Here is a 15926-nt window from a genome sequence, read left to right as displayed (position 1 = left end):
TCCCGCAAGCTATACCTAAGATGGCAGACCCATCTGCGGGATGTAGGTATCGCGACCCCGGTGAGGTAGTATACCGAAAACTCAATTACCACGAATAACGAAGAAAGAAATTCAAACGGAACAATCGGTATAGGGCACGGCAAGGGACAAGGAAACGATTAAGGGATAATGATTGGAAACTTGGTACATGGAATGTCCGAACTCTCCATGAACTGGCACGGGCTGGCTTGCTTGCTCGAGAGCTGCATCAACTCGAAGAGGAGATCGCTGCTATTCAGGAAGTTCGGTGGCCAAATTCCGGAGAAAGGGAGTTCCGTGCTGGCAAAGGGTGGACATGTGCATTCCATAACCTCTGTTCATTAACTCCTATTCCTACCTCCACGAGGTGCCGGCTGCGGTACGCAACTTCGGTTGTCGTATGCTAACAGGAAAAGGGGCACAGTGGCTCCCGCCCACATTAAGATGGCAGCCCCATCAGCGGGATAAGGACCTTAGGTTAACAGCCTACTGTACCAGAACACACAAAAAGTTACCGAAAATGAAAGAAGAAATCTATCCGGATTATTGGCAACGACCTTTAGCATGAAAACACGAACACGAATCGGAACATGGAATATACTGACCCTTGCCCAGCAGGGCAAGCTAGCTCAACTTGCAAGGGAAGCTAGCCGCCTGAAGCTTGAAATCCTGGGGCTGAGCGAGGTCCGCTGGCCGGGTACTGGCGAACACAGGACATCATCCGGGCAAGTCTTGCTCTACTCTGGCATACGAGGTGAAAATGCTACTCGGGAAAGAGGAGTTGGATTCCTACTGAGCCCAGGGGCACATGCGGCCCTGATGAAATGGGAACATATAAATGAGCGAATAATCGTTGCCAGATTTAGAACACGGGTTAGGAACCTTACGACAATCCAGTGCTATGCGCCAACAGATGCTGCCGACCTGCAGGAGAAAGAGAACTTTTACAGCCAGCTGAACAGCGTGGTTGAGAAAATCCCGAAGGGGGACATCCAAATTCACATGGGCGACTTCAACGCGAAGATTGGCTCAAACAACGCGGACCTTGAACGCGTCATGGGACGCCATGGCCTAGGAGAGATGAGCGAAAACGGAGAGCTGTTTACAGAATTCTGTGGTAATAACGACATGGTCATTGGTGGATCGCTCTTCCCCCATAGACCAGTACATAAAGTCACGTGGGTTTCCCGCGACGGCCGAACAGAAAACCAAATCGACCACATCTGCATCAGCCGGAAATGGAGAAGGAGCCTTCTTGGTGTACGCAACAAACGCAGCGCTGACATTGCATCCGACCATCATCTAGTTATCGCTGAGATACATCTGCGCGTCGCACGTGTCCAACGACGGGAGGAGAAAGTTGGGTGCCGCTACGACGTCCGCCAATTGGAGAATCCTGAGGTGAAAAGGGCCTTTGTTGAACAACTTGTATCTGGAGCCTCGGAGTTGCCACCTGGTGGAACCGTCGAAGAGCAATGGACCGGCATAAAGAACGCCTTCATCACGACCAGTGATGAAACTCTCGGCAAAGCGCGCAGTGGGCGGAGGGAGTGGATTTCGGATGAAACTTGGAGAAAGATCGACGAGCGGAGAGAGGCGAAAGCCGGCATTGAGCGAGCGCGGACCAGATCGGCTAAGACAGCTGCCCGTCAACGATACGCCGAACTGGAGAGGGCTGTTAAACGTGCTTGTAGGCGGGACAAGAGAGCCTGGACTAACTCCCTAGCCGAACAAGGAGAAACCGCCGCCGTCAATGGTGATATCCGTTTGTTGTACGATATTTCTCGCCGCCTTAGTGGTGCCAGGATGAATACAAAGATGCCGCTAAAGGACAGAGCTGGTCAGCTATTGACTGACCGTACAGAACAGCTTAAGCGATGGACTGAACATTTTGAACAACTCTTCCGAGTTTCAAATGTCAGAGACCAACAAAACCAGCAGCGTACGACACCTACAGTTCGTCGAATAAATCGCGTGAACTCGGAGGCGCCATCGCTGGATGAAATTGTAGCAGCCATCAAGAGTATGAAATCCAATAGAGCGCCAGGGATAGATCGTATTTCAGCCGAAATGCTCAAAGCTGACCCATCTTTGTCAGCCCAGATGATGCATCAGCTTTTCAGCAATATTTGGGAAACTGCAACTTTTCCGGTGGACTGGATGCAGGGCATATTGGTCAAAGTCCCTAAGAAAGGAGACCTAACGGAATGCGGTAACTGGCGTGGCATCACGTTGCTCTGTATTACTCTCAAAGTACTCTGTAAGGTAATCCTCAACCGGATCCAGGAGAAGATCGACGCTACTCTCCGGCGGCAGCAAGCTGGATTCCGTGCTGGCCGATCATGTGTAGACCATATCACAACGCTCCGCATTATATTGGAGCAGATCAACGAATTCCAGGACTCTCTTCTGCTGGTGTTCGTTGACTTCGAAAAGGCGTTCGACCGACTCAATCACGAAAACATCTGAGGCGCACTTAGGCGTAGAGGAGTTCCAGATAAGCTAGTCCATCTCATCGAGGCTCAGTACGAGGCGTTCACGTGCAAGGTTTTGCACGACGGCGTCTTGTCCGACCCCATAAGGGTTACTGCTGGCGTGAGACAGGGCTGCATTTTATCACCGCTTCTGTTTCTCATCGTTATGGATGAGATATTAGTTGGAGCAATTGACAGTAGACCAAATCGAGGATTGCCTTGGAATCCTCTAACGATGGAGCAGCTAAATGACCTCGACCTAGCCGACGACATTGTCTTGCTCGCACAACGCCGAAACGATATGCAGAGCAAGTTAGACGACTTCTCCGAGTCAACAACAAGTTGAGCAGGTAGCCGTCTTTCAATATCTTGGTAACCAAACAACGCCCGATGGTGGTACCAAGACTAATATAGCCACACGGATCAGGAAGCCAGGGGTGCCTTTGCAGGTCTGCGAAACATTTGGCGCTCAAACCAGATCACTCTACGTACGAAAACCCGAATCTTTAATTCAAGCGTTAAATCCGTACTGCTGTATGCCTGCGAAACGTGGTGCGTCTCAGCGGAGACAACGCAAAAACTGCAGGTATTCATTAACCGGTGCCTGCGATATATTATTCGTGCCTGGTGGCCTGATAATTGGATATCCAATGAGGAACTCCATCGTCGGTGTCATCAACGGCCGATAGCCACAGAAATTCGTGAGCGTAGGTGGAAGTGGATCGGACACACCTTGAGGAAAGGAGCGAACGAGGTTTGCAGAGCAGCACTCGACTGGAATCCACAAGGACAGCGTAGAAGAGGCAGACCCAGAGGCTCATGGCGACGGAGCTTAGCCAACGACATCCGGGCTGTAGACGAGAACCTGTCCTGGCGACAGGTAAAAGCTATGGCGGGTAACCGTCAGCAGTGGAGATCTCTGATTTCATCCCTTTGTTCTGCCGGACCAGCGGACATGGACACATAAGGAGTTCCGTGCAGTAGACCCTATTGCAGGCACTGCTTTCAAGTACCACATCTACTACAGTGGCGGTAAAAAAGCAGAACATGGAGTCGGTTTCGTAATGTTGGGGAAACAAAAGTAACGAGTTATCCGGTGGAGGCCCGTAGATGACCGTATATGCGTGTTGAGGATTAAGGGCAAATTCATCAACTACAAGCCTAATCAACTTATACGCACCGACAAATCATAAATCCGATGATGCTAAGGACAAGCTTTACGATAGGCTTGAGAGGACCTATGGAGAGTTCCCAAAACACGACGTGAAAATTATCATCGGAGATGCAGATGCGCAGATCGGGAGGGAGGAATTCTTCCGTCCAGTCATTGGAAGACATAGCCTTCATCTGTCGACCAATGATAACGGTCTGAGGCTCATAAATTTTGCCGCGGCCAGAGGAATGGCCATCTGTAGCACCTACTTTCCACGTTTGAATATCCGGAAACACACCTGGAGGCAGCCAAATGGAGACTCTAGCGCATGTCTTAATCATGTCTTAATTGACGGTCGACACTTTTCGTTATCGATGTACGGTCTTTGCGGGGACCAAATATCGACTCTGACCACTATCTCGTAGTGAGTAAGACTCGTGCATGGCTGTCGAACACGGCGAAAGCTCGCACTGAGAGGACGCTGCGTTCAACATCCAGCAGTTAACGACAGACGGCGTAGCAGTGGAGTACGCCAGGAAGCTTGACCAACGAATTGTAGAACAGCAGGTAGAAGAAGAAGATATAAATGGGCTGTGGAGGAACATCCATTGTGCCATCGAAACAGCTGCGAGAGATGTGGTAGGCACGACGCGTAGAAGACAGCGTAACAGCTGGTTTGATGCCGAATGCCAGAGAGTGACAGATTAAAAGAACCAGGCCAGGAGTCGCATGCTCACAGCGGTAACGCGTCAAAACAGAGAGAGGTACAGAGAGACTAGAGCTGCGGAAAAAAGAATCCATCGTCTAAAGAAACGCGAGTACGAGGAGCACGTGCACGCCGGCGCAGAGGAGCGATACACCAGCAACGACACACGGAGTTTCTATAAAACGGTGAGATGCAGGAATTTTGCTATGCTTGTGTTGTGCAACGAAAGTACTGGCAATCTGCTTACCGAAAAAACGGCGGTAGCAGCCAGGTGGAAGGAGCACTTCCAGGCACTGTTGAATGGAGAGGTAAATGCGGAGACAGGACAGGACAGGAATTGTAAGCGATGGTCAAGCTGTGGAGCCACCAACACAGGTGGAGGTTAAAAAGGCAATCAGTGAGCTGAAAAACGGTAAGGCTGCTGGGAAGGACGGTATCCCAGCTGAACTTCTAAAAGCGGGAAGCGAGCGGCTGTACGAAGCAATCCACCGGATCATTGTCAGGATCTGGGAGGAAGACCAAATGCTGGAGGAGTGGTTGGATGGCCTCATTTGCCCAATTTTCAAAAAGGGACATCGACTGGAGTGTAAAAACTATCGAGAAATTACATTGCTCAATTCTGCCTACAAGGTTAAAAAGATTATTGTTCGAAACCACATAAATTTTTTTCATGAACATATTGCCCCTTTTATGACTATTTAGACTACTGTGATAATCATTTAATGCAACGTACCGCATTTTGCAGTGGTAATCTGACACTAAAGTTAAGCTTTTAGTTTGATCTTCTAATGAGTTTGACTTCTTTTTCCTTCTTCCCCTTCTTTTTCACTTCATATTCTTTGAGCGAAATCGTGTGCGAGATTCGACTGTGATAATCGTGTAAATCGGGGTAGTCTAAATAGGGGCAAATGTCGCAATACTGAGGGCATCATTTTTTCGTCATTTAAAGCATGTATGCGAAAATATTGACATTTAAGAAAATTTTTGGAAGTGAAATATCTTGTGTTGCCAAAAACGAATACTTTTGTTGCCAAAATCGAGGCATGCCAAAATCGAACCATGCCAAATTCGAGATCCAACTGTATATGATTATCGAATATCAAAAACTTGATAGCTTTTGAACAGCTCCCTTATAAAGTAATCAGGGGTTTTAAGTATGTTTTATGATCGAAAGATGCCAAAAGGAATCTCGTGCAGTCATGGTTTTCAATGTAATTGCCAAATTGACACGTTTGTCTCAGGATGTCTTTTGTGCATAGCAATAAATGTGTATCGGTATCCAATATCCGCTCGCGTGCAATTGCGGACAGGTCGAATAGGTTGATAGCACATAACCTTCGGAATCGGTAAACTGATTTCTCATAGTTTTTTCTTAAATCATTATTTTGGATTTCTCAAAATTGAGAAGCATAATGAAATCATTTCAAATATCAAGAAAAAAAAAACGAAAATAAAGAGCGTCTTAAAGTTAACACATAATTATGATACAATAATACACAAGCATAATACAACATTATAAAAAACGAGCAAATAATAGTACAAGAGACAAAATGTGTACCTCACATAGAAAATATTTATATTAAATATGTCTAAAATTTAAGACATAAGTCCCACGTTGTAGATGATTAGCGGGCCCTTTTCCCCACTGTCGGATTCTTCCATTTAGGAAGGGGGTCATTCTACATTGGGAAGGCTTACTTAACGATTGACTCAGGTGATCTAGCTTCTGGAAGGAGATTCTTAAACACCCCTGGTACCTGCAAGTGATGTTGCTTGCCGACCGATTCTCTTTTGGCCCTTCATACAGGAGTTGGTAAACGTGACCAATCGTTATGTTTGTACAATTCCCCTTATCAAGATAGGCTCCTTGCTATGCATAGTTGTTCTGCTGAGCTCTGTGGTAGTTTCCATGCATACATACATACATACATACATACATATATACATACAATCTCACCCCGGATGACGGTACTTTAAATGTAGTACTAAAGCTTCCTTACTTCATTTTGACACTATGTGGCAGCGACTAGCTAATACACAAAAATACACTAAAGCTTTATTTTTATGATATATTGAACAGGGTGTACAATTGTTTAAATCTAAGTTTGATTCCCTAGCATGTTATATGGTTTGTTCAAAAATATTTAACAAAAATTCAACAACAAATAAAAACAAAATATTTCAAAAATTCTAAGAAAAGTTTATCGGGCATAATTAAAATTATGTGATTAAAAAGTGTTTTTCTTTGTTGACATTTGTGTTGGTTTCGGAAACATATTTGTTGCAAAAGTTCGAGCGTCTACTGTATAGCTCTATTAAGTAAATTTGTACACACGTTACAATAAAGCAATAATATAATAAAAGTTTCATTTAAAAATTTCCAATAATGTGGACAACTTGCCGAGAGAACTTGCCGACACAATAGTGGACAATCGGTAACGTTTAATCCCAACATTGACTTTGAGTGAAAAGCGATATCCTCCAGTCAAAGATCAAATCAGCTTTCACTGACGAAAACTTTGATCAATCAATTCCGTCCAAACAAGTCAATCACGCCACGATAAAGCTCGTTTCAATCAATTGCCTATGCTATTTCCACAACATGCACAAGGCTCAATATTTGCCCTGAACGGTAGGTATACGAGAAGCCGCCGTCTCAGGTTGTTCGAGTTAACTAACAATTCTTCTACGAACAAAATAGAAAAAATAAGTAGCAACGCCCACAGGATACAAATAGGCTGCTAGAAAGTGAATGAGGAGCTAGGGTAGAGGGTTGTTGGGTGGTCATGTTTCAATTTCAACCCTGTTCTTCGAAACCAGGCGTTGAAAGCATTTTTTCACAGCATAAGTTTCCTGTACACCATTTCTATAAATAACATGTGAATGGTTGTGAGTTTCCTGCTTTAATCGAGTATCCAATAAATTGATTGTTAACGATGTTTCTTTCCTCCGCAGTAGACAAAACAATTACTCCTAACGAGCGTTAAATAAGAAGGTGAAGTTTACATCAACACCCTTTCTCGTTCGTCGCAGCTTTTGAACTGGTGGATTATCACAAACCTACACCCACCCATCAGTCTTTAGGCGCTTGGATGAACTTTTAACGTGTTTTGAAGGATTGTTATCAAATATATTACCATACTAATTAACAAGATGTCAAACACAAATATGATTTTTGATCAACTGGCATTGAAGTGTTCTTTTGATTTACTATAATAATTTTCAAAATTAAACCTATAAAAAATATTTCCTAAAACTATCTAAACTAAACGCTGGCCCATCGGATCTACACAGAAAAAGATATTTGCTCGGTTTGTACCTTTTTGTCAAATGATGAGAAGAGATAAAACTAGTGTTAGACTGCTTCATTATTTTGCTCTAGTTTGTATTTCAGCAATACAGAAAATATCTGCAAGCTCTAAAATGCCTAAATACCACAGTTCTTTTTCCTATGGAAAAATTTGTCGTGGATATACTAATATTTAAAAGCAAAATACCAATATTTTTCATATAAAACAATTGAATATTGTAAAAGCACGTATATCAATATTATTGTTGAAAAGAAATAAGCGAATAATAAGTATTTCTGTTTTTGTTTTAATTTTTTTGATCACCGTATATTTATGTTGTGGCTTTCGAGTTTGTTTGTACGTAAGATTTGTATTTTGTTTAAACGTGTGTAATGAAAATTGTTTTAATTAAGAATCTGATGATGGCTGAGTAAAAACAGTAAGCCGAAACGTAGTTTAAAAAAATTATAAACTTGAATTTTCACCGAGAAACATCAACCCGAAAGCCACAACACAAATAAGCATTTCTATTCTCATTTTTATGATTCAACTCAATATCCTTTTGTACTAATTTGCGAATCTTTGTTTCAATTTTCGACTTTTTCATGTTCTATTTTCGGCTCATGTACAAGAGTAATCATGGTGTGTTCAATTCATGACAAATACAGTAGACTCTCGGAAAAGTTAACTCTCTGAAAAGTTAATTGTTCAGAAAAGTTAAGCGAATATTAACTCTCATGCATCGCTCTAAAAAGTTAATTTTTGGCTTAACTTTTCTGAGAGTTTAAATTTATTGGTTGTCAAAAGCGTTCATTCAAACACATGTGTTTCCTTATACCTTTATTTCTCATTTTTCGGTTTATTATCGCCTTTCCACAGCTTCATACAGAGTATCATCATAGCTGGGATTAAATTAAACTCTTGTACCGGACAGTAGTAGTAATAGTTCAATACGGGCACATAATTGCTTCAGGATTTTTGATAACTAACTGGAAAAGCGCAAACTCAGATTGAATTTTAAATGCAAAAGAAGGAACAGTAGGGAAAAAAAATATGCGCGAACATTGTGAAAACGTTGTTGTAGACTACGAAAAATCAAACTAAGTAAGAACTAAGTATCATTTCATAAGGATCTTGCTACATATTTCTTTACATTACAACTTCCAGATTCCTAAAAATGTGTATCCTGTACCCGAGAATGTATTTTTCGCTTTTGTATTTATCATTTTCGATGACACTTAGGACTACTCAGAAAAGTTAATATTTCGGAAAAGTTAATCGACCCATTCCCCAATTGATTAACTTTTGCGAGAGTCCACTGTACCAAATCTTTAGCCATAGTCAAGTCTTTTTTCATCTAACAACTCATAGCAGTCAGTTACAGTGTTACTTTTTACATTAAAAAAAATACGTTACTCGTACTGAGTATCATTATAGATTATTAAACAACATAGTCACTCTGCGTAGATTTAATCGTCACTCAAGTGACTTTTGACTGTGAGAGGATTTACTATACTGCCAGAGTGTTCGTAAAACATTCTCGTATGACTATGATAGCATTGGCGTAGCCAGAAAATTTCCTTAGAGGGGGCCTAAGGGGAGCACTTTAAAAAAAATTCATTATGATCCTGTTACACCTGCTTGCACCGATAGCACAGGGTTTTAAGAGAATTATCAGGCGGGCTTCATGGGGGCCCGCACAACTACGGACCAGATGTTTACCATCCGACAGATCTTGCAGAAATATCGGGAGTACTACTTGCCCTCGCATCACATCTTTATTGATTTCAAAGCAGCATACGATACAGTTGCAGCGTCAGTGCCATGAAGCGCGCCCTTATTGCGTTCCGTAAAATATACGGCGGACATTAATCTCAAGTTCAGCACAAAAGCTTCCGCGACGGTAGTTTAATTTCATTTGTCATTTAGCTTACCACTCTCAGGGGCAACCCTCTATTTGTTGTCGGTGCATAGTTTTACTCACAGTTATGCCATGATTTGAACTAGCGCAATTTTTCGTGGCCACCAAAACATAAACATTACCGTCTGCTTTGGGTCACCAACGGCTCGGTGCACGACTGTGGTCAACTCTCATGAGCTACCACATGTTGAGTTCGCGCGCAACATAAAACTCTCTCAATTAACATAAATCTCGCTCTACTCTCTCTTTTCTCAACAGCTGGTAGGAATTCTCTAAGTAAGAAGGCTCTAATACTTCTTAGAAAGAACAATTAGGCCATTGCAAATCTTTTTCAAAGTTTTTGTCACTCCCCCCCCTTTGTAAATTGGCTTGAAAAATCGGGGGGCAAAAAAATTATTTGTAGGATATGAGTTAATTTTTTTTATAAAATCAATTGTTTGTGGGCTCTACAGCCTGAAATGAGTTGAGTACGAGTTGAGTTAACGCTTCTAGCACGAAATAGATATGGAAGTTCAAACAGTGAAATTTCCGAAACTCGGTCAAAAAAATTTTCTTTCGTTTTTGTCTTTTTGTTCGTAGATTTTTGCATGAAAAATAACAACGTATTTATTAAAAGCAAGAATAGATTTGGTTTTCACGTTTACTTTATGAAAAAATGCCTAAAATCCATATTTTTTTGCTCGATTAAAAAATTCTCTTTGATTTTTTTCGCCCCCCCCCTTCAGTGACCCAACACCGGAGGGACAAAAACTTATTTAAATATTTGTAATGGCCTTAATGATGGTATAAAAACCGGTGGCAACGCCGCGCGCTGTGAGATTCACATTAAGTATGATTCACGTTAAGAGTTCGGTTTAAATAGGATAGGGAGTCACGCTTAATATGTTCGTTTTGAGTAAGATACAGGATTCGCGCCAAATATGATGTTTTCCATAATGAAAGTGTGTGATTAATAAAATGAGTTAATAAATTAATGGGTTAATGAGTTTTACTGAAGAACTGATGTAGTAGGAACTACACAGTCGATCGAGACCGGCTATGGCGAATAATGGGAGGTCGGGGAGGAAGTGACGGTTACGAACGAGGAACTCATTGAGATCGCTAAATCCCTAAAGGTGAGCAAGGCACCGGGGCCAGACGGTAATCCGAATATGGACATTAAAGCGGCTATTCTAGAGGCTCCCGAATTATTCGGAGCAGTAATGAGTAGATGCCTGGAAGATGCCCACTTCCCGGACAGATGGAAGCGACAGATCCTTGTCCTATTGCCGAAGCCGGGAAAACCTCCGGGCGTCCCCTCATCATATATGCCGATCTGTCTGCTCGATACTGCCGGCAAGGTACTGGAGAGGGTTATCCTTAACAGACTCGTACTCGTACACGTAGGGTACAACCGGTCTGCCAAGAAACCAATTCGGCTTCCGAAAAGGCAAATCTACGGTGGATGCCATCTTGTCTGTCACTAAGACAGCCGAGGTGGCAATCCAGCCCAAGAGGACAGGTATCCGTTATTGCGCAGTTTTCACGCTCGACGTGAGAAATGCGTGTAATAGCGCTAGCTGGGACTCCATAGCCAACTCGCTCCGGAACGTCCAAGTGCCGGTGTCGCTGTACAGAATTCTGGAAAATTATTTCCAGAATCGTGTGCTATGCTACAACACGGAGGAGGGTCAGAAGTGCGTTCCAATCACCGCAGGGGTTCCGCAAGGTTCCATACTGGACCCAGTGCTGTGGAACATCATGTATGACGAGGTGTTGAAGCTAAAGTTCCCGGTAGGGGTGGGGATTGTCGGCTTTGCGGACGATATCACCTTGGAAGTCTACAGTGAATCTATCAGAGAGGTTGAGTTGACGGCTGCCCACTCTATAAGCATTGTTGAAGATTGGATGCGATCCAGGAAACTGGACCCACCTAGGTTATCGTGGTGAACAACCGCAAGTCGGTGCAGTAAGCAAATATCAGCATCGGGGACTGCGCTATTTCGTCAACACGGTCCTTAAAGCTCCTTGGAGTCATGGTCGACGACAAGCTCAAGTTCGGGAGCCGCGTCGACTATGTCTGCAAGAATGCTTCCTCTGCTATTTCGGCATTGTCTCATATGATGTCTAATAGCTCTGCGGTATATGGCAGCAAGCGAAGGCTATTAGCCAACGTGGTCCAGTCCATACTCAGGTATGGCGGGCCGGTGTGGTCGTCGGCATTAGGTACCACAAGCTATCTAGCCAAGCTGCAAAGCACCTATCGTCTCATGCGTATCGCACAGTTTCATATGACGCAATCTGCGTCTTAGCGGGTATGATGCCGATTGGTATCATCATCAGCGAGGACGTAGAGTGCTTCAACCAACGTGCAACTAGAGGCATACGGAGTACCACAAGATCGGCCTCGATGATCACATGGCAGCGGGCATGGCCTAATTCCACAAAAGGCCGGTGGACACATCGACTTATCCCGGAACTATCCGGGTGGGTCAACAGGCGCCACGGGGAAGTCAACTTCCACGTGACACAAATTCGGTCAGGGCATGGTTGTTTTAGATAGTATCTGCACAAGTTTGGGCATGCGGAGTCCCCCGCGTGTTCCGAATGCGTGGACGTTGAGGAAACTGCAGAACATGCTTTCTTCATATGCCCTCGTTTCGCGGGCGTGAGTAGCAACATGTGGACACTACTCCGGATAACTAAGTCCAAAGGATGTGTTCTAGCTCGGACGTCTGGGGAGCGGGCAATGCGGCTGCTACCCAGATCGTACTTGAGCTACAAAACCGCTGGAAAGCCGATCAACAGCGAATAAACAGCCTAACTACCAGTAGTTTTTTAAGAGTGTGCATTAAGCACAATAGCCCCTCCCTGAAGTTATACCGATAAGGTGGTGCCAGGGGGGATTGAGGCTCAAGACTCGAGTAGGGTTTTAGTGGGTCTGGATCCTCACGCCCCAGTAGGGGGGTCGCCCCTCCCCTACCAAACCCCACTCCCTGAGTTGTCTTCTCAGGTGTCTGATAGCAGATTTCCCTACTCGTTAAAATAAAAAAAAGCAAATAATGCACGAACGTGGTTTTCCGGATAAACTAATGCAACTGATAAACTGATAAACTGTCGCCCGCCCAGTTAGCTCCGGGGTACGATGCTGGTCAAACAAGCCAGTCGTCGTAGGTTCGAATTTCGACTGGGCGGTGCCGCTATTGAGTCAGTAGGATCTTTACACTAGCCACGTAGTTTTCCTGTACTCTAATAACCGGCTGCGAAGTCTGTCGATAAAGAAGGGTAAAGTTCCTAAGGACGTTTATACCCATGGCTTTTCTATGACGCAACTGATCAGAGCTACATTTGATCGAGTGATGTGCTTCGAGCACATCTCGGGGATACTTTTGAGTCCCTTTGAGACACGGCAAGGCTTGAGACAATGTGCTTATCTTGCATGCTATTCAACATCGCTCTTGAGGGGGTGATTCGGCGAAAACGGGGTTTAGGAGGATTGGGCCAAGTATAAATGCGTCGAAGACCAAACACATGAAAGAAAGAGGCTCAAAGGAAACAAACACGTTCCTCCCACTAACGGTAATTGTTGTCGGTGATGAACTAGAAGTGGCAGATGGGTTCGTGTATTTAGAATCGCTGGTAACCGCGGACAACAACACTAGTAAGGAGATCCTGCGAGGCATTTAAGCGGGAAATCGGGCCTACTTTGCCCGTTGCACAACGCTATTATCAAGAAGCATACGCCGCCGTACGAAGAACAGTAGTTCTTTATGAACTTGAAGCCGTGACAGTGGTCACGGATGACATACGCGCCCTTGTCGTGTTCGAGCGGAAGGTACCGCGGATGATATTTAGCGGAGTACAAACTAAAGCGAAGAGTGGCAGAGACGTAACTCTTCAACAATTGCATCGGCACCAGGAATAGTGGGGCTCAACGTAAAGATAGCTCGACCAGGTTGAAAGTGAATTACAACTTCTGAGACGGCTGGGAAATTGCCGACGAATAGCCCAAGATAGAGTCGAAACTATAAGCCGGGGTGCTACTAGATTACTGACGGCTGCGATGCCTAGTGAAATTGCCCTAAATTTTTGTCCAGTTTTTAAATTCCAATTGGCGAAAATTTCTGGAGGGGGCCTGCAGAGTTCAGGAGGGGGCCTGGTACTCCAGGCACCCCCTCTAGCTACACCAATGTATGATAGTCTAATAAACCTTGCCGCCAGTAGATGGAGCTGATGACATACTTTTTCCTTATATATGAAGAAATCGGAAACTGGCATATCTAGTTCCTCTAATAGTTATAGTCCATGGTATCATGCGCATTGTCATTGTCTGTTATTTTTTTCAAGACGATCAAGCAATGAATACAGGTCGGACTCGATTATCCGGGGTTTTAGACTCGATTATCCGGGTGAAAAAAAATTTTTGTTTTCGTCGATTTATTTTAAACCCAAATGTTACAGTTTTCATGCTACATGATGATTCCAACTAGACAAGCATTGATTCACCTGCCTAAAGCTACAAAATTCCTTTCTTATATCCCTTTTATCGGCGCACAAAACAAAAATAAATCCTTTGATGATAAAAACAATTTTTTTACTTAAAAATCATCATCACCATCATCATTATCATCATCATCATTATCATCATCATCATCATCATCTTAATCATCAGTAAAAGAATTGCAAAAAAGGAATTTTATGACTCTAGGGGAGATTGATCAATAATAAATAAAACATTTCTGATACCTAAAAGTCAAAAAACTTGACATGCCAAAAAAACATTTGTACCAAAAATGATGATTCGATTATCCGGGTGATTCGATTATCCGGGCTGAAAATAAAAATAAGCACCCGGATAATCGAGTCCGGGCTGTATACAGGAATCCCCCGAATAACGCGATGGGTGGTACTGTACGCCCATCCCGATATCTTAGTTATCCATTAACCAATAAAGTTGATTTTTGGTGGTTGACTAGGTTATACTACATACTAACAATGTACCAAAAATCAACTTTATTGATTAACGGACAACTGAGGGGGACTGCTGTAATTTGGTGTGGGGTTTAAAATTAGGAATACAGTTTATGACAAAGTACCGTCGATTTGTAGCTGTTCCTCCTACCAGAATTACTGTCAAAATGCATATTTTCTGCTTTTCTACTTTGTGCTAAATTGCTAACATTATTATGTCTTCGCAAATTATATAAGTAACATAATTGTTCATACTAAATTTTTCAACAGTTGCAAAATAACTGTACTGGAATATATACGTAAACTATTATGAATAGTTGATGAGGTCCACTGTAATAACTTACAGTTGAATAATGTGTAATTTTATTTAAAAATGTCAATTTTAAGACTGTATCATTAATTTCTGGAATTTTAAAAGCAGTATAAATTGACCAAATATAAAAATTATTTACCAGTAAAATATTGCTATACTCGTAAATTCAATTGACACTTAGGAACTATTTATCGACGAGAAAGAGTACTTCGGAAATGTTACTAAATTTAAGGATTATATTACTGAACGAACTTTTTCGTCTCTACTTTTCAGGATCCGAATCTAACCACTTGCACGCTATGTTCGGAACCATTAAGGCCAGTAGCTCCAATGAATGGCTATTACGAAATGCAACAGCAATCAACAAGGAAATATGAAACCTGCTTTTAAGTTAGCATCTGCCAAGGCGCTCCGAGAAAGGTGCGCAGTGTATCAGACAAGGCGAAGAAAAAGAGAACGACACATTTAAAGGTTTTTAGTATTAGTGAGTTACTGGAAAATTCAGTGCATCCTGGAAAAGCGACCTTTCGATTAAAACCCACGAAAACCAGATGTGAGCTTTTACTGGTACTAGTGGGAGAGTGAGAGTGATAGAATTTTATTTTTGTATGTGTAACTAGTGGAAAAGTCATGGCAACGGTTCAAGCTGACGGTAATTGATTCGCTCTTGTTAGTCTCGGAGTGCTGATACAATGTGAAGGATAACGCTGGAATATACTACTCAATGCTCGGTTCAGTTGTCCTCGGATGCCTAGTGTATGCTGCTAGTATTATTATTTTTCTGATTAAGGCTCATGAAATTTGGACATGAATAACGGTAACCAAGAGGGGCGTGGAAAACCTTAGTACAGCGAATGCATAAGTGTGGAAACATTAATAACATTTTAACAACAAGGTGGACCGCGAATTCTGGGAAAATAAAACAGTATGTGGAATTACGAATTAACTAAGTGCGTAAGATGCTAATGTATTTAATGTTACATGTTAAAATGTTGCTGTTCAAAATGCTTTGTAAAAGAATTTGTGTTGTTTGTGCATTATTATATTGAAAAAAAAAAGCGGAAAAGTGTGTTCGACAAAATTTTTTACCAGTTTCCGATG

At 42.8% G+C, this 15926-nt stretch overlaps 1 protein-coding gene across 1 annotated transcript in view; it reads left to right on the top strand.

Annotated features, from left to right (window-relative positions):
* The window catches only part of LOC128740185 (DNA mismatch repair protein spellchecker 1), a 46157-nt gene extending 30942 nt beyond the window's left edge, over positions 1–15215 (top strand). Inside the window, exon 9 of the mRNA XM_053835713.1 lies at positions 15099–15215. Coding sequence (XP_053691688.1) covers positions 15099–15215 — 117 coding nt within the window. The remainder of the gene's footprint in view (positions 1–15098) is intronic.
* Positions 15216–15926: the final 711 nt, after the last annotated feature.

The sequence above is a fragment of the Sabethes cyaneus genome, chromosome 3, assembly GCF_943734655.1.
Source record: "Sabethes cyaneus chromosome 3, idSabCyanKW18_F2, whole genome shotgun sequence".
NCBI lineage: Eukaryota > Metazoa > Arthropoda > Insecta > Diptera > Culicidae > Sabethes > Sabethes cyaneus.
This window is presented reverse-complemented; position numbering and strand designations above follow the sequence as displayed.